The 25203-nt window shown below is 44.9% G+C and overlaps 1 protein-coding gene across 2 annotated transcripts; it reads left to right on the top strand.

Annotated features, from left to right (window-relative positions):
- Positions 1-3638: 3638 nt before the first annotated feature.
- PTHLH (parathyroid hormone like hormone) lies at positions 3639-25203 on the top strand. 2 transcript variants are annotated; one of them, XM_038740483.1, is made up of 4 exons: positions 3639-3812; positions 4696-4820; positions 16305-16727; positions 24784-25203. In XM_038740483.1, the coding sequence occupies exons 2-4, from the start codon at positions 4720-4722 to the stop codon at positions 24791-24793; spliced, it is 534 nt and encodes a 177-aa protein (XP_038596411.1). In that variant the 5' UTR covers positions 3639-3812; positions 4696-4719; the 3' UTR covers positions 24794-25203. The 2 variants fall into 2 exon arrangements, with proteins under 2 accessions (XP_038596411.1, XP_038596403.1); XM_038740475.1 differs by lacking the exon at positions 24784-25203 and adding an exon at positions 18198-18265.

The raw sequence follows: 25203 nt of genomic DNA, 5'->3' as shown, positions 1-25203 counted from the left end.
GTGTTTGTAAGTCTGTGTGAGGGTGCCCCGTGTTTGTGAGTCTGTGTGTGCACTGCGTGTGTTTGTGGGTCTGAGGGTGCCTCGTTTTTGTGAGTCTGTGTGTGCATTGCGAGGGGAGGCTATGTGAGCGTGCGTTGTGCGTTTGTGAATCTGTGGGTGCACCGTGTGAGGGTTTGCGAGCTTGTGTGTTTGAGTCTGAGCATTGTGTGAGGTTTTGTGATTCCGTGTGTGTTTGTGAGTCTGTGCACTGTGTGAGAGTCTATTTGAGCGTGTATTGTGCGCTTGTGAGTTTGTGGGTGCCTTGTGTGAGGCTTTGTGAGTCCGTGCGGGTTTGTGGGTCTGCGTGAAGGTGCACTGTGCATTTGTGAGTTTGTGGGTGCCTTGCGTGTGTGTGTTTGTCTGTCGTGAGACCTTGAGCAAGTCATTTCACTTCTCGGTGCCTCATTTCCCCCCTCCGTAAAACGGGGATTGAGGCTGCGAGCCCCACGTGGGGCAAGGACTGTGCCCAACCCGATTTGCTTGTATCCACCCCAGCGCTTAGTACAGTACCTGGCACACAGTAAGCCCTCAACAAATACCACCATCATCCTCATCACTACGATGATGATGATTATGGTGCGTCTGTGTGCGGGCGCACTGGGGGCTGGTGAGTCTGTGTGGGCAGTGTGAGCGTTGGTCAGCCTGTGTGGGCGAGCATGCTGTTTGTGCGTGTGTGTTTGTGTGTGTGTGTGTGGGTGTGGGTGTATGGGCCAAGCGATCCACTGTCCCACCCGCCTCTCGGGACTTGGTCCTGGACAGCCCGGGCACAGGGCACCCCACGTTTCCTCTAGTCCTCCGCCTTGCTCTCCCTCCTCTCTCTCCACCGTCCACTCTTCCTCCTTCTCTACAGTCTCTGTCTAGTCTCTGTCTGTCTCTCTCTCTCTCTCTAGTCCTCTGCCTCTCTCCCTCATCTCTCTCCACCGTCCACTCTTCCTCCTTCTCTACTGTCTCTGTCTGGTCTCTGTCTGTCTCTATCTCTCTCTAGTCCTCTGCCTCTCTCCCTCATCTCTCTCCACCGTCCACTCTTCCTCCTTCTCTACAGTCTCTGTCTGGTCTCTGTCTGTCTCTGTCTGTCTCTATCTCTCTCTGGTCCTCTGCCTCTCTCCCTCATCTCTCTCCACCGTCCACTCTTCCTCCTTCTCTACAGTCTCTGTCTGGTCTCTGTCTGTCTCTGTCTGTCTGTCTCTCTCGTCCTCTGCCTCTCTCCCTCCTCTCTCTCCACCGTCCACTCTTCCTCCTTCTCTACTGTCTCTGTCTGGTCTCTGTCTGTCTCTATCTCTCTCTAGTCCTCTGCCTCTCTCCCTCATCTCTCTCCACCGTCCACTCTTCCTCCTTCTCTACAGTCTCTGTCTGGTCTCTGTCTGTCTCTATCTCTCTCTAGTCCTCTGCCTCTCTCCCTCATCTCTCTCCACCGTCCACTCTTCCTCCTTCTCTACAGTCTCTGTCTGGTCTCTGTCTGTCTCTGTCTGTCTGTCTCTCTAGTCCTCTGCCTCTCTCCCTCCTCTCTCTCCACTGTCCACTCTTCCTCCTTCTCTACAGTCTCTGTCTGGTCTCTGTCTGTCTCTCTCTCTCTCTAGCTCTCTGCCTCTCTCCCTCCTCTCTCTCCACTGTCCACTCTTCCTCCTTCTCTACAGTCTCTGTCTAGTCTCTGTCTGTCTCTCTCTCTCTCTTTAGTCCTCTGCCTCTCTCCCTCCTCTCTCTCCACCGTCCACTCTTCCTCCTTCTCTAGAGTCTCTGTCTGGTCTCTATCGCTGTCTCTGTCTCTCTTTCTCTCTCTCTCTCTCTCTCTCTCTCTCTCTAGTCCTCTGCCTCTCTCCCTCCTCTCCACCGTCCACTCTTTCTCTACAGTCTCTCCTCTCTGTGTAGTCTCTGTCTGTCTCTGTCTCTTTGCCTGTCTCTCTCTCTCTAATCCTCCACCTCGCTCTCACAAATGCTCTCCCCCCTCTCTCTACTGTCCATCCACTCTTTCTCCTTCTCTACAGCTTCTGCTCTGTCTGGTCTCTGTCTCTGTCTCTCTCTCTGTCTGCCTCTCTCCCTCCTTTCTCTCCACTGTCCACTCTTTCTTTTTCTCTACAGTCTCTCCTCTGTCTGGTCTCTGTTTGTCTGTCTCTCTCTCTCTGTGTCTCTCTCTATCTCTCTGTCTCTCTGCTCCTCTGCCTCTCCCCCTCCTCTATCTCTGCTGTCCACCCTTTTTCTTGCTCTACAGTCTCTCCTCTCTATCCAGTCTCCACCTGCCTGTCTGTCTCTGTCTCTGTCTCTCTCTCTCTCCCTAGTCCTCTGCCTCTCTCCCTCCTCTCTCTCCACTGTCCACTTTTTCTCCTTCTCTACAGTCTCTCCTTTTTGTCTGGTCTCTCTCTCTCTCTAGTCCTCTGCCTCTCTCCCTCCTCTCTCCACTGTCCACTCTATTGCTTTCTTTACAGTCTCTCCTCTCTGGTCTCTGTCTGTCTGTCTCTGTCTGTCTGTCTCTGTCTCTCTGTATGTCTCTCTGCCTGTCTCTCTGTATCTCTCTGTCTCTATCTCTCTCTAGTCCTCTGCCTCTCTCCCTCCTCTCTCTCCACTGTCCACTCTTTCTCCTCCTCTACAGTCTCTCCTCTTGGTCTGGTCTCTGTCTATCTCTGTCTCTCTCTCTAGTCCTCAGCCTCTCTCCCTCCTCTCTCCACTGTCCACTCTATTGCTTTCTTTACAGTCTCTCCTCTCTGGTCTCTGTCTGTCTGTCTCTGTCTGTCTCTCTGTATGTCTCTCTGCCTGTCTCTCTGTATCTCTCTGTCTCTATCTCTCTCTAGTCCTCTGCCTCTCTCCCACCTCTCTCTCCACTGTCCACTCTTTCTCCTTCTCTACAGTCTCTCCTCTTTGTCTGGTCTCTGTCTATCTCTCTCTCTCTCTCTCTCTAGTCCTCTGCCTCTCTCCCTCCTCTCTCCACTGTCCACTCTATTGCTTTCTTTACAGTCTCTCCTCTCTGGTCTCTGTCTGTCTCTCTGTATGTCTCTCTGCCTGTCTCTCTGTATCTCTCTGTCTCTATCTCTCTCTAGTCCTCTGCCTCTCTCCCTCCTCTCTCTCCACTGTCCACTCTTTCTCTTTCTCCACAGTTTCTCCTCTTTGGCCTCTGTCTGTCTGTCTCTCGCTCTCTGTCTCTCTCTCTCTAGTCCTCTGCCTCTCTCCCTTCTCTCTCCACTGTCCACTTTTTTGCTTTCTCTACAGTCTCTCCTCTCTGGTCTCTGTCTGTCACTGTGTCTCTCTTTCTGTCTCTCTCTAACTCGCTCTGCCTGTCTCTCTGTCTCGTCTCTAGTCCTCTGCCTCTCTCCCCCTCCTCTCTCTCCACTGTCCACTCTTTCTCTACAGTCTCTCCTAACTGTCTCTCCCTGTCTCTGTCTGTCTCTGCCAGTCTCTCCCCTCCCCCCCTCTGCCTCTCCCTCTCCTCTCCGCTCGCGTTCCTAGGGCGCCACCTCTTTGCAAAACTCGCTCTTGAGCCGCAGGTTTCCCAGAGCGTGTGAACATTCCCGTCCCTGCCCAGCTCCCAGCCGGGATCTCCCAGCTCCTGCCCAGCTCCCAGCCGGAATCCCAGCTCCTGCCTAGCTCCCAGGCGGGATCCCAGCTTCCAGCAAGCTTCCAGCCTCCAGTGTCCCTCTTCATCTGCCGCCCTTGGGTTTCCAGCAACCTGGCTCTCCAGGCGGAGGAAAGACACGCTTTACTGGCCTCCTTTTCCCAACGCGTGTGTGTGGGGACACAACTTTTCGGAAGCAACCGATCCATCTGCAAAAGTTGCATCAGAGGAGGTATATGGCCAGCTGTGTGTGCCTCTGTGTGTGTGTGTGTGATGTGTGGTGTGTATCTGTCTGTCTGTCCGTCCTGACTCCCAAAGAAGCTGGAGTCGAGGGAACTTGCATCCATCCATTTATTGAGCCCTGGCTGAGTGCAGAGCGCTGCTCTAAGCGCTTGGAAAGTACAAGACTTGGAGAAGCAGCGTGGCTTAGTGGAGAGAGCCCGGGTTTGGGAGTCAGAGGACGTGGGTTCTAATCCCACCTCTGCCACTTGTCTGCTGTGGGACCTTAGGCAAGTCACTTTGCTTCTGTGGGCCTCAGTTCCCTCATCTGGAAAACGGGGATTCAAAGTGTGAGCCCCACATGGGACAACCTGATTACCCTGTATCTACTCCAGTGCTTACAACAGTGCTTGGCACATAGTAAGCGCTCAACAAAAACCATCATTATTGTTATTATTAATACAGCCATAAAGAGAGACAATCCCTGCCCACAACGGGCTCACTTTCTTCCTCTCCCCACAGACCCACGAGCCGTTTGCCAAATTAATTAAACATCACTATGGGAGACATGTAAACACACTCCTTTGCCCTGATGCGATATAAACCGTTTCATTGTGGCTATTATTATTTCAGAGGAAGTACCTCTGATTTGACTTTTTTTTCTGTGTAATCTAGAGTGTGGAGTCACCGGCCACTTAAAGAAGTCCTGACAGTCCTGAGAAAACTTTTTTCTTTCTCCTTTTGCAACCTCGGAGATATTCTACAACTGTAAACTGTTGTTTAAACCCAACCCCCCGCCCCCTCCCCTTTCCCCTCCCCCCCTTACACCAGGAAAAAAAAAAAAAAACGGATCCAAAAGCAGGAGTGTCACTTTGGACTTTCTCATTTCGCTGCAGGTTCCAGGAGCGAGAGGATCTAAGATGTTCAGGACGTTGTTTCAGCAATGGAGCTTCGCAGTCTTTCTGCTGAGTTATTCCGTCCCCACCGCCGGTAGACCCGTGGAGGGAATCAGCCGCAGATTGTAAGTTGGCCCTCTGCTCCACTCTCCCTGGGCGCTTTCCCTCCGGAATCATTTAAAGTGGGAAGAGGGGAGAGGGTCATGAAAAAAAAAATAATGATATTTTTGATAATCATCATTATCATAGTGATAATGGTACTTATTAAGCACCTACTAGGTTCCAGGAACTGTACTAAGCCCTGGGGTGGATACAAGCCCATGTATCATGTCCCATATGGGGTTCACCATCCCAATCCCCATTTTCCAGATGAGGGCATTGAGGCACAGAGAGATGGCTTGCCCAAGACCACCCAGCAGACAACTGGTGGAGCGGGGATTAAAAAAATATAATAATGGTATTTGTTAAGTGCTTACTAAGTGCCAGGCACTGTACTAAGCGCTGGGGTGGGTACACGCCCATGTATCCTGTTCCACATGAGGCTCACAGTCTCAATCCCCATTTTCCAGATGAGGTCACTGAGGCACAGAGAAGTGACTTGCCCAAGGCCACCCAGCAGACAAGTGGTGGAGCGGGGATTAAAAAAAAAATAATAATGGTATTTGTTAAGTGCTTACTAAGTGCCAGGCACTGTACTAAGCGCTGGGGTGGGTACAAGCCCATGTATCCTGTTCCACATAGGGCTCACAGTCTCAATACCCATTTTCCAGATGAGGTCACTGAGGCACAGAGAAGTGACTTGCCAAGGTCACAAGCAGACAAGTGGTGGAGCTGAGCTCCCAGACTGAGCCCCCTCCCCCAGACTGAGCCCCCTCGTTCCTCTCCGCCTCCTCCCCCTCTCCATCCCCCCATCTTACCTCCTTCCCCTCCCCACAGCACCTGTATATATGTATATATGTTCGTACATATTTATTACTCTATTTATTTATTTATTTATTTTACTTGTACATATCTATTCTATTTATTTTATTTTGTTAATATGTTCGGTTTTGTTCTCCGTCTCCCCCTTCTAGACTGTGAGCCCACTGTTGGGTAGGGACTGTCTCTATATGTTGCCAACTTGTACTTCCCAAGCACTTAGTACAGTGCTCTGCACACAGTAACTGCTCAATAAATATGATTGGTTGATTGATTGATTGATTGGAGCCAGAATTAGAACCCATGACCTTCTGATTCCCAGGCCCGGGCTCACACCGTGCTGCTTCCAAAGCTGGGGTGTGTGTGTGTGTGTTTGGGCGCCGGGGGGAAGATTTGCCTGAGATTTGCAGCTGGCACAGAATTTTCATGAGTTCTTCCAACTTGCCACTGGTGTGTGTGTGTGTGTGTGTGTGTGTGTGTGTGTATGTGAGAGAGAGAGAGAGAGAGAGAGAGAGAGAGAGAGAGAGAGAGAGAGAGTGCATGCCCTTACTTCAGTCTGTGGGAGGGAGAATTTCAAGCTACCTGCTGGAGCCTGTCGGGTCAGATGGGAACTTCAAAATGGGCAGTGTGACTGGATGCACCCTAAAACTGGAAATGACCTGTGAAATGGGATTCTTTGGGGGATTCTTTGGGCTCCTATAGCCCAGATGTTATAGAATCCCTACAGAGGATCGACAGTACTGACTGGTTTTCCTGAGAGTTCTCCATCAGCTCTTGGAAACTTGAAATACTCTGGAATTTGAAGCGGCTTAGATTACCTGGAGGAAGCAGTGTGTGTCTGTGTGTGTGTGTGTACATACAAATGTGTACTTAGGAATCGCACACAAACATAGACTCACATCTTACCTTTTACTGTGTATGGCATGATGTCTACATGCACAATAAAACCTTATTACATAATAAACGGCATATTATCTAATAAAGTAGTAACAAGTTGGTGCTGGCACCGTTCCAAGACTGGTATCGATAGTATTATAAAAGATTAGTAGTTGGAAGTAGAATGAATTTCAAGGGTAGAAAGATTTTCTTTGGACCGGTGCCACTTCGCAGTAGTTGACCGGAATCAAATAATTGACTTGGAAATAGAAAGACTTGCATTTTGATGTGTCAGCGTACGTCTGATGGGAGGGTTCTTCCCAGGATGAATAGCGGATTAAAAACAATCAGAGATCTGTTGGGTCGAAAGAAATCCCATGACTCCTAACAAATTCCAGAAAAATTAAGGTGGTGGACCCAGGTTGATAAGGATGTGATCTCGTTGATGGCGTGAGGCTTGGGGTTCATTGGGTGGCTATTCAAACGGCAGGCTGTTGGAATGGCAGACAGTACGGAGGGGAAGACTGTGGGTGTTGGGATGGAGGGAAGAAAATGATTAAATTTGTGAATGAGTCGAGCAGGCTCTGGAGACTGAATTAGGAAGGAAAGGTAGGTTCCAGTAGGAACGATGGTCAGATTCAGTTCAACCAAGTTTCCAGGTAGGTCCATAAAGACAACTGTTTCATACATTCCCTGGCTTTTTTTGGGGGGGTGGGGGGTGGGGATTAGAACAGAAAACCCCTAAATGCAATTACTTTAGACATGTCTGAAGCTTGGCACCAAAATGGAAATCTATTATGAACCTCCTAAGGCAAATCATGTAAAACACTGTATTGAAGATAAAGCCGCATTGTATTCTTCAAGTCAGTGTTCTGCTGATGTGCATTTCTCTACATTCTCCTTGAACTACTTTTCTATTATGTTCGGGAAAAACCGTGTTTGGGATTATGTAAATAAGAACACTTGAAGTACAATTAGATACTGTATTTACTTGGCTCCGAAATACCCAACTGGAATGGATCCATTTTTTTTTTCCTCTAAAGTTCTTTAAGAAATACCTGCTTTCTGTTGGAAGGAGCAGCCTTTGACTCATGACTGAATCTCCAGTTCTCACCAATTATGGCATAAAAAGGTGCTAAGTTGTCAAAAAAAGCTATTCTTAACTCTTTCTTTGCTGCGGCATGCAAAACACACATACCGAACCATTTAGCTGTCAATGATACTGGTGTAGTTTTGTTGGTGAGTGAAATACAATATCACACTTAAACACTTGCACTCTGCAGTTATAAAACGACCATAGCACATTCCTACCGTTCGTGGCTAAGAGATCACGACATGACACTTCCCAAACGCTTAGTACAGTGCTCTGCACACAGTAAGCGCTCAATAAATACGATTGATGATGATGATGACAGCCATGCTTTTCCATAGAGGTTTAAATCACCAGTGGATGAAAATATTAGCCGCGGTGATTACTGAGAAGTGGAGGTAGAAGCCAGTCATCGCAAATGCTGAGCCTCCAAAGAGCTGCCATTTTACATCCGTTAGGCTACAAATTTGTTTATTAATATACTTCCACTGGGAAGCGTACGGGAAACAACATGACCTAGTGGATATTGCCCGGGCCTGGGAGTCCAACGGATCCGGGTTCTAATCCCGGCTCCGCCACCTGTCCGCTGTGTAACCTTGGGAAAGTCACTTCACTTCTCTGGGCCTCAGTGACCTCATCTGTAAAATGGGGATGAAGACTTTGAGCCCCACGTGGGACAAGGACTGTGTCCAACCTGATTAATTTGTACCTCAGTGCTTAGTACAGTGCCTGGCACACTGTACGTACAAACACCATTTAAAAAAAAAAAAACTGCCAGAACCCAACACTTCATTTTTAATGAAATTTTATTAACATACAATAAACTGCATTACTCCCCGAAGCCCCTTGCCTATTAAATATAAAGGAAACTGCTTAACCTCAACTACATAAATAGTTCTTTGCCACTAACAAATCCCACAGTGTCAGAAAGGAGCAGGACTGCTTTGAAAATAAATGTGTTATTTGACACTCCATTTCAGCAATCAGATGGGCTTTGAGAGACTTCCCAAAGCAGATGAGAAGGTTGATCTGTAAGGGAAGCCTTGACAGCTCTGGACTTTTAGGATTTCATTCTGACTCCAGTTCCTGAAGCCAAGCAGGGAGTGGATCTGTGCATGGTCACAGACTGTAACGAGGGAGAGCAATTTGGTCAGGTGGATGGATCGTTTCGAGTCCGGGATGGAACAGAGAGCTCCGCACATTCATAAACTTGCAACATCACTGGCTCAGGGATAAGATGGGTTCCTTCCCACTTAGTGAAGAGCATAACTCTCGACTGAATCATCAGAGCTGGGAGAGTCCTCTAGTTGGAGTCGTCCTAATTCTGACACCCTAAATCGGTTGTCTTTCCCGCACCACGGAACTTGGCTTCTCTGGCATTGAAGAATCTTTTAGGAGTCCAGGTCTTTTTTCATCTTTTTATGGCGTTTGCTAAATACTTACTATGTGCTAGTCACTGTATTAAGCGCTGGGGTAGATACAAGCTAGTCAGGTTGGATACAGTCCCACACGGGCTCACATTCTTAATCCGCATTTGACAGGTGAGGTGACTGAGGCACAGATGAGTTAAGTGAGTGTGTTAAGGTTGCCCGGAGGACAAAGGGTGGAGCAGGGATTAGAACCCAGGCCCTATGATTCCCAGGCCTGTGTTTTATCCACTAGGCCACTGATTTCTGAACTTCCAGAGGCATGCCCAACATATTCCTGAATCCAGGTTGAATTCACCTGATAGTTCCTTAATTCTCTTTACACAGAAAAGTTTCCCCTCCAAAGGACAGACCCAGGGAATCAAGGACCAGAATCTCCTGGGAGGGCAAAAGGAATTAGCTCGGCTAAAATTGGCTTCCACATTTTGATGGTTTGTCTTTTTAACATGTACAGGGGAAACCAGAGAGCATGCTATATGTTCCTAATGATAGATCCTAGTTGAGCAGTTAATGTCATGTGAGGCATAACTGTGACTTCTTAGACAGGCCGACAGAACAGTAAAATGTGGTCTGGAGCTAGATTTACACTAATCAGTCAATCATATTTATCGAGCGCTTACTGTGTGCAGAGCGCTGTACTATGCGCTTTGGACTTATTGTATCGTACTCTCCCAACCGTTTAGCACTGTGCTCTGCACACAGTAAGCGCTCGATAAATACGACTGATGACTGCCTCCAGAGTCTTGGGAGTCAAACCAATGGAATCAGACTTTCACAGGGTCAAGTACAGTATGGATTTTCAATTTGCAGCTCGCTCGTAACAGCATTTTCCTAAGTGAAACCTTTGAAATCCTGGGCGAGTTGCCTAAATTCACGTTAGAGGATTAAGAAAGGTTGAGGATTTTGTGTGATAATAGCAATTACTACCAATAGGTTTGTAAGAGGCAGCGGGAAAGTTGTGTTCTTCGCACACTAAGTCTTAACTAAGCGATGCCCTGGGCTGTTGAAGTCTTTCTTATAAACTAAGAGGCTATAATGATAACTACGTTTCCCACGAGCAGCATCCTGGGAAAATGCAGGGCTTAAGTCAGGAAAGCTGGGTGAGTCACAATTCACAGGCTGACCACGGTGATAGAAACGCTGAATTGCCCCAGTCAGAACGGGAATGAAGAGCTAGCTTGATTAGCATAGTCAAACTAATTTTAAGAGTTGGCCAACTGTAATCAGAACCAGACTATGTAACAAAGCTAGATGGGTGAAGGAACCCTTTGATATAGGTTTTCACCAAAAGAAATTACATCCAGCCTTTAAATAGAGCACAAAAGAGGGACTATCCTACTTAGAGGATATATATATTTAGCCGTCCCTCATTTTCAAAGATGATGCCATGGATGGCATCTGTCCATAAATGGCTTTGGTGAAAAATTGCTAATTCACGGGTCTTAAAAACAGGCACCTAGAGAAGCAGTGTGGCTTAGTGGAAAAAGTTTGGGCCCAGGAGTCAGAAGGACCTGGGTTCTGGTTCCGGCTCCACCACGTGTCCGCTGTGTGACCCAGGGTAAGTCACTTCATTTCTCTGGGCCTCAGTTACCTCATCTTTAAAATGGGGATTAAGACTGCGACCCCCATGTGGGACAGGGACCTGATTAACTTGTATCTACCCCAGTGTTTAGAACTGTGCTTGGCACATAGTAAGTACCTAACAAGTACCATTATTATTATTACTATTATTATTATCATATTTGGGATCTTCCTCAGCAGGACCAATTTAACCCGGGCCACATGACAATTCCTTCCCCTTAAATCTAATCGCTGTCATTCAATCGTATTTATTGAGCACTTACTGTGTGCAGAGCACTGTACTTAACGCTTATCAGTCAGTCAGTCAGTCGTATTTATTGAGCACTTACTGTGCTCAGAGCCCTGCACTTCAGTGTTAGGGAGAGTACACGGTACCCCATAATAATTCTAGCCAGCACGAAACCCAGAGAAGTCAGAATCCTGGTTATCGTATCCTCAGATTGGTCGAGTCACCACTGCTTGCTTTCAGAGTCCAGTTAAGCAACCAAGGACAAGCCCAACTCAACAACCGCAGCAACTGAAGGCCATGCTAACCATGAGATGCTCTGGTGTCAACTGACTGTTGAAGGTTTTTGCCAATAATCGCCTCACCGTTGTTGGGCTTTTGGGGTTTTTTTTTCACCTTTCCTCTTCCCTGCCTCTAAGGGCAAGGAGACATTAAGTTAAGAGTTCAGGTCAATAAACATTCCCCTCCTAGAACCGACTTAATAATAGGTCTACAGGAAAAGGAAATGATAAACTGAATCACGGAAAGCTGGGGGAAGCATTAAAAAGAAGCGAGAAGCGAGGCGTAGGAGTGGAGGAGAAAATGATGACAATACCAGAGGGGAGAGATGGGACAGTCCTGGGAAGAAAAGGGAAAAGCTCAGAGGCTCTAAAGATTGTAATAGCCTCACAGTCAGGGATTTAGGCTCTAAGAAAGCAACGGGCAGCAACCGGTTTTGTCAAGCAGCCTTGATGAACACTGCCTGCAGGCCAAAACTCTCCCCCTCCTTCCCTCTTCTCAGTGTGTCTTCATTAATAACAACGCTGTCGCAGTGAGAAACTTTTTACCTCGGCCAATGGCTTGCAATGTTTTTCGGTCCCTGAGGTAATCGTGATCTTCATTTGCTATCCAGGTATATCTGTGTCCCCAAGGTATGTTGTATTTCCTCTCCGGGTACATCTGTGAGCTTTAATGTTTGCTGTCAGGTTTAAACAACATGATTAATCCATACCAAGTGAACAGTCCACATTTTCAAAGTGTAACTGCCCATTTTTACAAAGACCGTTTGTTATTAGTTCTCGTATTTCACAAGAACGCGCAGCTGGGTGCCACTTACTAGTTTCCTTTCTTCAAGACCAAATCGTTGACAGGCCAACTCTCATTTCTTCTTCTGACTACACTATTATCTCCATTTATGTTGTTCGGGTTGTACTCTTCCACCAGTAAGAGTGGGGGGGAAAAGACAGTGGAAATCTAGGATAGCTTCCCTGGTGTGGAGGAGGGATGGGTGGATTTGTTACCTCCTTTTGTTCTGGGCAAAGGCATCTCTTGGAGGGAGACCTGCCCCTCACCTCTCCAAGAGGTGTCTGGAAAATGAGCATCTGGACTCCTGAAAACCACCCAACGACTTGCCCAACCAATGATCAGTTCCGTTTTCCATACAGCTCAAGGTCTCTGTTCCAATCTCTGGGCCCCAGATTGGGAAGCACAAAATAGCCAACTCCCCCATAGCGGGTGCATAACTGCGCCTTTGCAGGCATCAGGGTCAGTGGCTGAAATAATAATAATAATAATTTTAGTACTTAAGTGCTTACTATGTGCAAAGCACTGTTCTAAGCACTGGGGAGGATGCAAGGTGATCAGGTTGTCCCATGTGGGGCTCACAATCTTAATCCCCATTTTACAGATGACGTAACTGAGGCACAGAGAAGTTAAGTGACTTGCCCAAAGTCACACTGCTTACAAGCGGTAGAGCAGGGATTTGAACCCATGACCTCTGACTCCCAAGACCGTGCTCTTTCCACTGGAACAGGCTGCTTCTCTGAGTAGTCCATTTCCTAAAGAAAGGTGATAGAAAACTGCAAGAGACTGTCCAGAGGGATTTTCTGATGCTCCTTGGTGACTATTAACCCAAAGTGATCAATTATTCCACCAGGTTTGAGTTTTAAAATGCAGGCATCTGTTAACTCTTCTTCCTAACAGTGAACATTTGAGAACTGGATGCCCCATCTACAGTTCTTGGACTGTAAAACATTTCAACTTTTCTATCCACCCATAAGGAGGTTGTAACCTTCGAAAGAGCACCGCACTTGGATGTGTTTGCCTGTTGGTCCAGGAGCTGAGTCTTATCATGACTGTGGTCTCCCTTTTAACACTAAGGAGAGCAGCAAAGCGGATACAGCACGGGCCTGGAGTTCAGAAGGTCATGGGTTCTAATCCTGGCTCTGCCACTTGTCTGCTATGTGAACTTGGGCAAGTCACTTCACTTCTCTGGGCCTCAGTCACCTCATCTGAAAAATGGGGATTGAGACTGTGAGCCCCACGTGAGACAGGGATTGTGTTCAACCCGATTTGCTCATTTCTACCCCAGAGTTTAGTACAGTGCATGGCACATAGTAAATGCTTAACAAATACCACCATTATCATTATTAAAGATAATAATAATAATAAGGGCATTTGTTAAGCGCTTACTATGTACAAAGCACTGTTCTAAGCGCTTGGGGAATACAAGGCAATCAGGTTGTACCACGTGAGGCTCGTAGTCTTAATCCCCATTTTACAGATAAGGGAACTGAGGCTCAGAGAAGTAGAAGTTAAATTGCTTGCCATAAATCACACAGCTGATGAGCGGCAGAGCCGGGATTAGAACACATGACCTCTGACTCCCAAGCCCGAGCTCTTTCCACTGAGCCACACTTCTTATTATTATTATTAGTAGTAGTAGTAGTAGTAGTAGCAAAAATAATAATAATAATGTTGGCATTTGTTAAAGTGCTTACTATGTGCAAAGCACTGTTCTAAGCGCGGGGGGATACAAAGTGATCAGGTTGTCCCACATGGGCTCACAGTCTTAATCCCCGTTTTACAGATGAGGGAACTAAGGCTCAGAGAAGTTAAGTGACTTGCCCAAGGTCACACAGCAGACATGTGGCGGAGTCAGGATTCGAACCTACTCTGACTCCAAAGCCCGTGCTCTTTCCACTGAACCACGCTGCTTCTTATTATCATTATTTACTGAGATTCTACATTAAAAGGAAAGCCTGAGGAGTAGAAGAATATGAAACTGATCTGGTAAGAGACTCAATCAACCATATTTACTGAGCGCTTACCATGTGCAGAGCACTGTACTAAGCTCTTGGGAGCATACAGTAGAAAAGAGTTGGTTCCCTGCCCACAATGAGGTTATGGTTTAGAGGACATAGAGTTCTTTCCTCCAAAAAGAGACCAATGTGTTTCAAATTCAAGTTCTTTATACCGTAGAAGAGCCAATCACCTGAACTCATTTAAGGCCCTGTCTTTGGTTTTAGGAAATCAAAACCTCAGAAAAGCCAAACACTACTGGGATAGGACATCTTTTAGACTGTGAGCCCACTGTTGGGTAGGGACTGTCTCTATCTGTTGCCAACTTGTTCTTCCCAAGCGCTTAGTACAGTGTTCTGCACATAGTAAGTGCTCAATAAATACGATTGATTGATTGATTGATCTCAGACAAGCAAACACTCACTACCAGTTGAGTAGATGAACTGATCTCGATTATATGACCTTGATTATCAGTTCAGCCAATTGGTCGGTTTGGCCTGTGTTCAGATAATAGAGAAGCAGCGTGGCTCAGGGGAAAGAGTCCGGGCTTGGGAGTAAGAGGTCAAGGGTTCTAATCCTGGCTCTGCCATATGTCCTTGGGCAAGTCACTTAATGTCTCTGAGCCTCAGTTACCTCATCTGTAAAATGGGAATTAAGACTGTGAGCCCCAGATGGGACAACCTGATCACCTTGTATCCCCCCTAGCACTTAGACCAGTGTTTCACACATAGTAAGCATTTAACAAATGCTATCATTATTATTATAATAGGCCTTCCACTTCACTATTAATCTTCAATCCGTGCTCGGAATAATGCAGCCTTATAAGGTGATGCCCTTCCCATAGGGGGATTTCCTAGATGGGTTTTCCTGGATAATTTTACTCTAAAGCTGGAAATGTGCACTCCATTGTTCTTACTTTAATCGGTATAATTTTTAGCTCTCTAGAGCTATGTGGGTTTTTTTTTTTTTTTTGAGCCACCATATTTATTTCCTGCCCACGGTAAGTGTCTTTCCTGATCTCTTTAACAGGTCATAAAGAGCTTTTGTTTGCAGTTAGTGATTTGCTTTTTTTTATTTTTTCAAATGGTATTTGTTAAGTGCTTACTATATAATAATAATAATAATTATGGTACTTGCTAAGCGCTTACTACGTGCCAAGAACTGTTCTAAGCACTATATGCCAAGCACCCTTTTAAGAACTGGGACAGATGCAAGTGAGCCCCCCTGCAATGGTGCTCATAGTCTACGTAGGAGGGAGAACAGGAGAACTGAGGCGCAGAGAAGTTAAGTGACTTGCCCAAGGTCACACAGCAAGCAACTGAAAGAACTGGGATTAGAACCCAGGCCTTCGGTCTTTCCCCTAGGCCACCCTGCTTCAAAGAAACCTAGGTGCAGACATTGTTCACAGCTGTATGCTAGGAAAATGAGTATGTATCTATAATTCTGTGTATTTATATTGATGCTATACTGTTCACAGCTCTATGCTGGGAAAATGAGTATATATCTATAATTCTGTGTATTTACATTGATGCTATTGATGCCTGTCTACTTGTTTTGTTTTGGTTTTTTTGTCTGTCTCCACCCTTCTAGATTGTGAGCCCTTTGTTGGGTAGGGATTGTCTCTGTTGCCGAATTGTACTTTCCAACCACTTAGTACAGTGCTCTGCACACAGTAAGCGCTCAATAAATACGATGGAATGAACGGAAAGGGGTCATCATTGAATTTCCATTCTCACACCCTTCTCGCTCGTTCAGGAAAAACAGTTCTCAGAAGCAGTTAGAGTTTTACACTCTTAGTTTTATGCCCTACAGAGTAGAGAGCTGCTAATGCAGGAGGCTGAATAACAACTTTGACTTTGTAAGAGAAATAATTTCTATATAAAAATTATTGCTGTTCCAAACATATATATATTTAATGAGATAGGGGGAGGGAGAAATCCATCTCCAGTCCCTTCTCCCCTCTTATACTTTTAGATTGTGACTCTGTGGCACCTAGTATAGTGCTCTACAAACTTAATAAAGACTATTACTACCACTACTACTATTACTAGAAAGGGTTGCCTTTCATATTCAAAGACACCGCTGGTGATGATAATAATAATAATTACGGTACTTGTTAAGCGCTTACTATGTGCCGAGAACCCTTCTAAGTGTGAGGTAGATACAAGATAACCTGTTTGGACACAGTCTCTGTCCCACATGGGGCTCACACTCTTAATCCTTATTTTACAGAGTAGGGAACTGAGGCTCAGAGGAGTGAAGTGACTTGCCCAAGGTCACACAGCAGACTCGCGGAAGAGCCGGGGTTAGAACCCAAGTCCTTCTGACACCCAGGCCCGGGCTCTATCCGCCAAGCCACGCTGCTTCTCATGATGATGATGTTTCCTTCTCTGAAACATCTTCTCCATCCCACTCCTCTTTCTCTTTTCAGCAAAAGAGCCGTCTCAGAACATCAGCTTCTCCATGACAAGGGGAAGTCCATTCAAGACCTGCGACGAAGAATTTTTCTTCAGAATCTGATCGAAGGCGTCAACACCGCGGAGATTCGAGCTACTTCAGAGGTCTCCCCCAACCCGAAGCCCGCCACCAATACCAAGAACTACCCTGTCCGATTTGGGAATGAGGAAGAGGGCAAATGCCTGACTCAGGAGACAAACAAAGCCCAGACCTACAAAGACCAGCCCTTGAAGACGCCGGGGAAGAAGAAGAAAAACAAGCCCGGGAAACGCAAGGAACAGGAGAAGAAAAAGCGGCGAACTAGATCGGCCTGGTTAAGTTCCAGAGTCGCTGGTAGTGGGGTGGAAGGCGTTCCTCTGTCGGACATCTTGGGGAGTGTGCGAGACCACAACTCAAGGTAAACTTGCTTTTCAACCTCCATTCATTCATTCATTCATTCAATCGTATTTATTGAGCTCTTACTGGGTGCAGAGCCATCTTTTTTTTTTATAATGGCATTTATTAAGCGCTTACTATATGCAAAGCACTGTTCTAAGCGCTGATCTTCCTTACCCATAGTCTTCCTTCCCATAAACCCATCTTCCATATCCACAGGACACGCATTTCCTAATAATAATACTAATAGTGAAAACAAAAATAATAACGGTTTTTGGTAAGTGCTTAATATTTACCATATGCTGGGATAAATAGAGGATAATCGAGTCTCACATGGAGATCACAATCTAAGTAGGAGGGAAGTGAGGGTAGTCACACGACCGGTGTGGGCAGTAGTCGCGTGACCCAAAAGGGTAATAGTCGCGTGGTCCACGGTTGGACGGGTCACCAGATCAAGATGCCAAAGGATACGTTCAGCCTTCCAACACAGTCTTCCCTATACACCCAACCACGTCTGCCATTCTGCCTCGGTTTTCCTCAGTGGAGATCTCGGGCCTGTACTTGGGCTTCAGAAGTTGGTGACCAGAATCCAGGCAGGGAATTCCACATCATAAAATGAAGGGAGGTTGCTTTGATTTGTTTTGTGATTTTTTTTTCCCCTCCTTGGCAACCTCCCTCACCTGTACATTGTGGCTTTTCATCTTTATGGTTTTAACCTTAAGGGGAGATCATGGAAAATGTTCTTCTTTATCTGTAAACAACTCAGCCCTTTGCCAGAAGAATTTCCCCACCTTTATGACTGTAATTCGATTCCGTCTCTCTGTCAGCTCGTGAAAGCATCACATGGGCTGCTGAAATATGTTAACCATGAGCTTTGGCAAGAGATGTGTTTTCCTCAAATATGACAATGATTTTTTTTTTCTGAAGAGCAGTGATGGGTTGGAAAAACTTCATTAGAAAGGCTGAATTGCTATTAGAGTAATAATTGCACAAATCAATCATCGTCATCAGTGGTATTTATTGAGTGTGTCACCATCAATCATATTTACTGAGTGCTTTCTGTGTGCAGAGCACTATTCTAAACGTTTGTAATAATGACTTTTGATATTCACCACGCCATTCCTTCTTACAACATTTCTCGGACATAGGGAGGGGCTGATAATATCACTCCCATTTTTCAGAAGGGGAAACTGATTTTTTTCTTCATTACATGTGTTTCCCAAGTCCGATTAAGTGGGATAGTCATGACGAGAATGAAAGACTCCTGGCTCTCCAGTCCAGCTTTCTACCCGCTGGACCACACTGCCTCCCTTTCTATAAGTTTCCACTGAGAGGGCTTGATTTTTAATTGAACTTTTCAGTACAGAACAGCTGTGGGATTTGACAGAAAGGCGAAAACCACCCAGGAATGTAGCAAAGGCTAGGAGTGTGACCTCTTCTTATTGCCACGCCCATATCTGATTCCATCAATCCTTTCCTTCTTCTCTGGCAGAAGCAGAAATAAGGAGTGATGGTTTCAGAGGAGAGCTGTTGACCAGATTTACCAAAGCTGCTCCCCAAGTTAAGTAGTTAATCAATACTCTGTGTCCTTGTTTACCGACTCTAGTTGATGATAAGTTCTCCTGCATCACTGTTAACGATGAGCTGATCAGCGTATCCGCTGTTGGTTCATTAAAAGGGCGATTGCCTGGTGTGTCGAAAAGGCAGAGGGATTCCAATCATCTGGGAGAGCCAATATCTAGCATGAATCTCAAGTATATCTCATGACGTGTTAAAAAATAAATAAATAATGATTTTTGTTAAAAGCTTATTATGTGCCAGGCAGTGTACTAAATGTTGGGGTATAAGAGCTAAACAGGATGGATACAGTCCATGCCTCACGTGGGGCTCACAGTCTTAATCCCCATTTTACAGATGAGGATTAGCCGGCTCTGCCAGTTGTCAGCTGTGTGACTTTGGACAAGTCACTTAACTTCTCTGTGCCTCAGTTACCTCATCTGTAAGACTGTGAGCCCCCCGTGGGACAACCTGATCACCTTGTAACCTCCCCAGCGCTTAAAACAGTGCTTTGTACATAGTAAGCGCTTAATAAATGCCATTATTATTATTTATTATTATTAGAACCCACATCCTCTGACTCCCAAGCCCGTGCTCCGTCTATTGAGCCATGATGCTTCCTACCAAAAATAGACCCAGGACCCTTTCCTGTCAGATTGAGTTTCCATTTTCTGATCAAGATTACACTATTTACCAGAAATATGAAAGAAAAAATGCCAATCCTTCATCATGAATTCAGTTGGAATGCATTATAATAATAATAATAGTGATGGCATTTGTTAAGCGCCTACTATGTGCAAAGCACTGTTCTAAGCGCTGGGGAGGATATAAGGTGATGAGGTTGTCCCACGTGGGGCTCACAGTCTTAATCCCCGTTTTACAGATGAGGTAACTGAGGCACAGAGAAGTTAAGTGACTTGCCCAGAGTCACAGAGCTAACAAGCGGTGGAGCCAGGATTTGAACCCAAGGCCTCTGACTCCCAATCCCGGGTTGTTTCCACTGAGCCATGCTGCTTCTCATAAATTATACATTTGTGACACTCTGAAACTCCCAGAACAGTCATGAAAATGGACCCTAGCCTAAAAGGCTAGACTGTGAGCCCACTATTGGGTAAGGACCGTCTCTATATGTTGCCAACTTGTACTTCCCAAGCATTTAGTACAGTGCTCTGCACACAGTAAGTGCTCAATAAATATGATTGAATGAATGAAAAGAGAGTAATGAACTAGAAGAGAAATGGGCAGCTGACATATAAGACTCTTCAGATTCTCTTTCTAGCTTTCTTTATCCTCTTTCTGTTTTTCCTTTCATAGCAGACTGTGGGTGTGCTCTGTAGGCAAATGTTTGCGTCCTCTTATTTATCCCGGTGATTCGGAGAACAGGAAAGCAACGTAGATTGAGGAGAAGGGAGAGGACCCAGGCAACGGTAAATGCAGGCAGGCTCCATGGAAATTCTGAATTTTAGAAACTATTTGCAAAGCTAACCATATATTAATGCCCCATTTTACGTAGTCTCTTGGCATTATTACCTCGGTTACTTAACCTAGTTGAGAAATAGGACCGAGATTGGGTGGTAAGATTGGGAGCTCTTTTCTAAATTGATTTAAAATAAATATTATTAAGCCAAAAATGTATATTTCCTCTCATCCGGAATGTCCAGCAGGGAATATATTGCTTTGGTTTCTGGGAATCATGTTTATAGAAGCTTTTTGATGTGCTAATATCTGAATGAGATTGTCCAAACACTGAAAATCCATATGACGATCATTTTAAATGTAACTACATAATCAGATGTATTTGTCTCAGTGTAACGTCTTAGTTCACAAATAAGACACTGGATTTCCTTTATAACCAAAAGAGCCCAGGCCTCAGTGATTATGTTGTACTTGCACGTACACAAGATTGTACTCTTCTAAGCGTTTAGTACAGTGCTCTGCACACAGTAAGCACTCAATAAATAAGACTGAGTGATTGATTGATTCATCTTACATTTATATTGTTTATGTGTCCATTCCCTCAAATTCTATGATATGCAGATACTGCTGGTGAAGGCAGAAGGGAGGATAATGGGCAAATTATTCATTCATTCATTCAATCAATCATATTTATTGAGTGCTTACTGTGGGTGGAGCACTGTACTAAACGCTTGGGAGAGTACAGTTTAACAATAAACAGACACATTCTTTGCCTACAACGAGCTTACAATCTAGAGGACTGTAGCTAGTTTTCCTTTTTCTCCAAGACCTCTTCATTCTTTACTCTGAAAATGCAGTCAAAACCACTCACTAAGATTTTCCCCAAACATCGTGTAATATGGGGAGCTTTTAAAAAAATCACCCCAGTTTTGAAATTATCTGGTTTTGCATTCACTTCCCTCAATTTAAGGACGTGTGTATTTTCCCCCATTTTTTGGTCCAAACTTCAGTCTTCAAAGTTTTTCTTCTAACTGCAATTTGGAAGCATTTTTCCATTCCATCTAACTCCACTAATACAGAGATCATTTCCTTTTGAACCTTTTAAAGGCAAAATTTCCCTAAATGTCCATTGTACCTCCCCTCCCCACACCATCGTACACACGAAAACCCTAAATTATCAAGAATTTGCTCTTTTTTTGTGTGTCTCACACCCACACATACGTCTGCCATATGAAACTGCCCACAACTCTGGCAGTCAATTTAACTCTCCAGCCAATCAAATTCCACCCTATAGTTGTTTCCTTGGAAATCAGCACACAAGTACAGAAGTGGATTGGAGAGGGAGGGAGAGAAAGAGAAGGGAGGGAGGGAAATAGAGAGAAAGGGAAGAAGAGAGAGAGAAAAAGACAGAGAAAGGGAGGGAGAGAGGAAAGGAGAGAGATGGAGAGCGAGAGAGGGATAGAGGTGGCGATTAAGAGAGAGAGACAGAAAGGGAAGAAGAGAGAAAAGACAGAAAGGGAGGAAGGGAGAAAAGGAGAGAGATGGACGGATAGAGAGAGAAAGAGAGAGACAGGGGTAGAGAGAGGAAGAAGAGAGAGAGAGAGAGAGAAAAGTAAGAAAAGAGAAAAAAGACAAGAGAGAAAAGGAGAGAGGGATAGAGAGAGAGATGGATGGAGAAAGAGAGGGAAAAGAGAAAGACAGAGACAGAACTTCAGTTGTATCAGTGGTGATATAGAGCTGTTACTTGGGGAGTCCTCACTTAAGTAATAAATGATAGCTCCCTTAACTGTCAATCAATCAATCATTAGTAATTTTTGGCATTTCCTGTGTGTAGAACAATGAATAAAAACACTTGGGAGAATACAACAGAACTGGTAGATACATTCCCTGCCCACAGTGAGCTTACAGTCTAAAAGACTCACTTGTAAGTGCTATGCTCCACTAAACTTCTAGAGCTCTGGGTCAAACCAACGCTGGTAACAAAATGCTCCAGGAATAAAGCAATATTCACTGCCAGAGAGAGACAGACAGGGAGACAGACAGATTCAATTTTGGCCTTTCTTCACATCCAAAATTGCAATAGTTTGTGGTTTTCTTTTCCAAAACCATAATCCAATAATAGTTTCATTCATTAGTGTTTGTAAGTGCAGCTAAAGACACGTCCTTTATAAGTCTCCCCCTCGCAAACTAAATACCCTGTTATCCACTAAGCCCAACATGTAATAGAATATAAATTTGAAGTCAAAATATACTTCCAATAATAGCTAAACGTTAGCATTCTCCCTCCAGTCACATCGTACGTGAGAAAGAAAAGTCTGATGTGAATTCGGAAAGTGAGCCAATAGTAATAATTGCTGTATTTAAGTGCTTATAATAATAATAATAATAATAATGATAATAATGACATTTATTAAGCACTTGCTATGTGCTAATAATAATAATAATAATAATAATGACATTTATTAAGCGCTTACTATGTGCAGAGCACTGTTCTAAGTGCTGGGGAGGTTACAAGATGATCAGCTTGCCCCACGGCGGGCTCACAATCCTATTCCCCATTTTACAGATGAGGGAACTGAGGCACAGAGAAGTGAAGTGGCTTGCCCAAAGTCACACAGCTGACAATTGGTAGAGCCAGGATACGAACCCATGAACTCTGACTCCAAAGCCCAGGCTCTTTCCACTGAAAGGTGATCAGGTTGTTCCACAGGGGGCTGTCTTAATCCCCATTTTACAGATGAAGGAACTGAGGCCCAGAGAAGTTAAGTGACTTGCCCAAAGTCCCACAGCTGACAATTGGCGGAGCCGGGATTTGAACCCATGACCTCTAACTCCAAAGCCCGGGCTCTTTCCACTGAGCCACGCTGTTTCTCAAGCACTGTGATAAATACAAAATAATCAGTCCCGACACAATCCCCGTCCCACATAATAATAATAATAATGATGGCATTTATTAAGCACTTACTATGTGCAAAGCACTGTTCTAAGCGTTGGGGGGATACAAGGTGATGAAGTTGTCCCACGTGGGGCTCACAGTCTTCATCCCCATTTTACAGATGAGGGAACTGAGGCCCAGAGAAGTTAAGTGACTTGCCCAAAGTCACACAGCTGACAAGTGGCAGAGCCGGGATTTGAACACTTGACCTCTGACTCCAAAGCCCGGGCTCTTTCCCACTGAGCCACACTGGTTCTCTTGCAGTCTAAGTAGGAGGGAGAACAATATTGAATCACCATTTTATAGATGAAGAAAGTGGGGCACCGAAAAGTTATATGACTTGCCCAAGGTCACACAACAAAGCCACGATTAGAAACTACTCCCGGGCCCATTCTCTTCCTACTAGGCCAAGTGGCTTCTTGTGCAGGGAAGAGACACTCCCATCCACCTCTGGCCAACAAAACCTCTCCGGGCATCAAATCGAATAAGCTTGGGACCAGGAGATTTTGGCAATAAGTTGGCCATGGTTCTTCCATTTTCCAGTTTGCTATTCTCCCTGTCCTCTAATCCTACCAACCCTGTTATACTGTTTATAGTGTACTCTCCCAAGTGTTTAGTCCAGTGCTCTGCCCACACTAAGCACTCAATAAATACCACTGATTAATCAATTGACTGATCAACACCAACTCGACAATCTACAGTGATGGTTCCGGAGGCTTCCTCCCTGCTCTGACTGAGCATTCCTGAAACACCTTCTTCTCTTTCTCAAGAGAAGCAGCATGGCCTAGTGGTTAGAGCCCGAGCCTCGGAGTCAGAGGTTGTGGGTTCTAATCTAGGCTCTGCCACTTAATAATAATAATAATAATAATAATAATAATAATAATAATAATAATGGCATTTATGAAGCGCTTACTATGTGCAAAGCACCGTTCTAGGCGCTGGGGAGGTTACAAGGTGATCAGGTTATCCCACGAGGGGCTCACAGTCTTAATCCCCATTTGACAGATGAGGTAACTGAGGCCCAGAGAAGTTAAGTGACTTGCCCAAAGTCACACAGCTGACAAGTGGGGGAGGTGGGATTTGAACCCAGGACCTCTGACTCCAAAGCCCGGGCTCTTTCCACTGAGCCACGCTGCTTCCCCAGCTGTGTGACCCTGGGCAAGTCACTTCACTTCTCCGGGCCTCGGTTACCTCATCTATAAAATGGGGATTAAGACAGTGAGCTCCACATGGCACAGGAATCAATCAATCAATCGTATTTATTGAGCGCTTACTGTGTGCAGAGCACTGTACTAAGCGCTTGGGAAGTACAAGATGGCAACATGTAGAGACAGTCCCTACCCAACAGTGGGCTCACAGTCTAAAAGTGTGGAAAGTCTAAAAATAAAAATTTTATTATTAATTCTTCTCCCCCTCCTTCCCCTCCCCATCCCCTCCCACCTTACCTCCTTCCCCTCCCCACAGCACCCGTATATATGTTTGGACATATTTATTACTCTATTTTATTTGTACATATTTATTCTATTTATTTTATTTTGTTAATATGTTTTGTTCTCTGTCTCCCCCTTCTAGACTGTGAGCCCACTGTTGGGTAGGGACCGTCTCTATATGTTGCCAACTTGGACTTCCCAAGCGCTTAGTACAGTGCTCTGCACACAGTAAGCGCTCAATAAATGCGATTGAATGAATGAATGAATGAATGAATAAAAGTGGGCTCACAGTCTAAACTGTGTCCAATTTAATTACCTTGTATCTACCCCAGCGCTTAATATAGTGCCTGGCACATAGCAAGCGCTTAAGAAATACCATTAAAACAAAAAACCCAACAACTTATCCCCTTCCCGCTCCAAATGAGCATCAGTACAGAGGCCCTAAAGCTCCACAGATTGGAAGTGACCTGCAGTATAGCACAGTGCTGGTTTATTTCCCTAGAAGGCCCACATACCAGACAGAGTTAGAAATGTCATCAGGATCCTGCTGGCTCAGTGTTATTTATCCCCTTTCCTTCAGGGTATATTTAAGAGAGAGGCACACCCTATCTTTCTGATTTTTTTTAAAGAGCAATTTTACGTTCTTTAATTTTATGCCCTTCATTTTTGGCCGTTTGATTTGTAAAGAGGATTAATCTTTGTTTCCCCACCCTGTCTCTCTCCTTCCCCTCTCTTTGCAGGAGGCACTGACATTTCAGCCGACATCTTCCGTAAACACGTTGCAGTATTCTGTAATAGTGAACAGATGGAAAGTATTAGAAATATTTATTGTCTGTAAATAGTGTAAATCCTTTGGAATAAACCTTCTCCCTCATCGCTCTAGGAAACTGCACATTGGTCATTGTGAATATTTTTTTTTTTGCCAAGGCTAAGCCAATTATTATTATCACATCTACTATAATTTATTTTGTTGAATGATGTATTTATTTTGTAAATGTATCTTGGTGCTGCTGACTTTCTATATTTTTTGTAACATTATGCACTTTAGATATACATATCAAGTACGTCGATAACTGACAATAAAGTGTCCTTATTTTGTGGATGATTTTAATAAATGCATAAGTACAATTTTCAAACTGATTTTCCTCTGCATGTAAAAA

Source organism: Tachyglossus aculeatus, chromosome 2 (genome assembly GCF_015852505.1).
Source record: "Tachyglossus aculeatus isolate mTacAcu1 chromosome 2, mTacAcu1.pri, whole genome shotgun sequence".
Classification (NCBI taxonomy): domain Eukaryota; kingdom Metazoa; phylum Chordata; class Mammalia; order Monotremata; family Tachyglossidae; genus Tachyglossus; species Tachyglossus aculeatus.
Note: the sequence above shows the minus strand (reverse complement) of the source record. Positions and strands in the feature narration are given on the sequence as shown.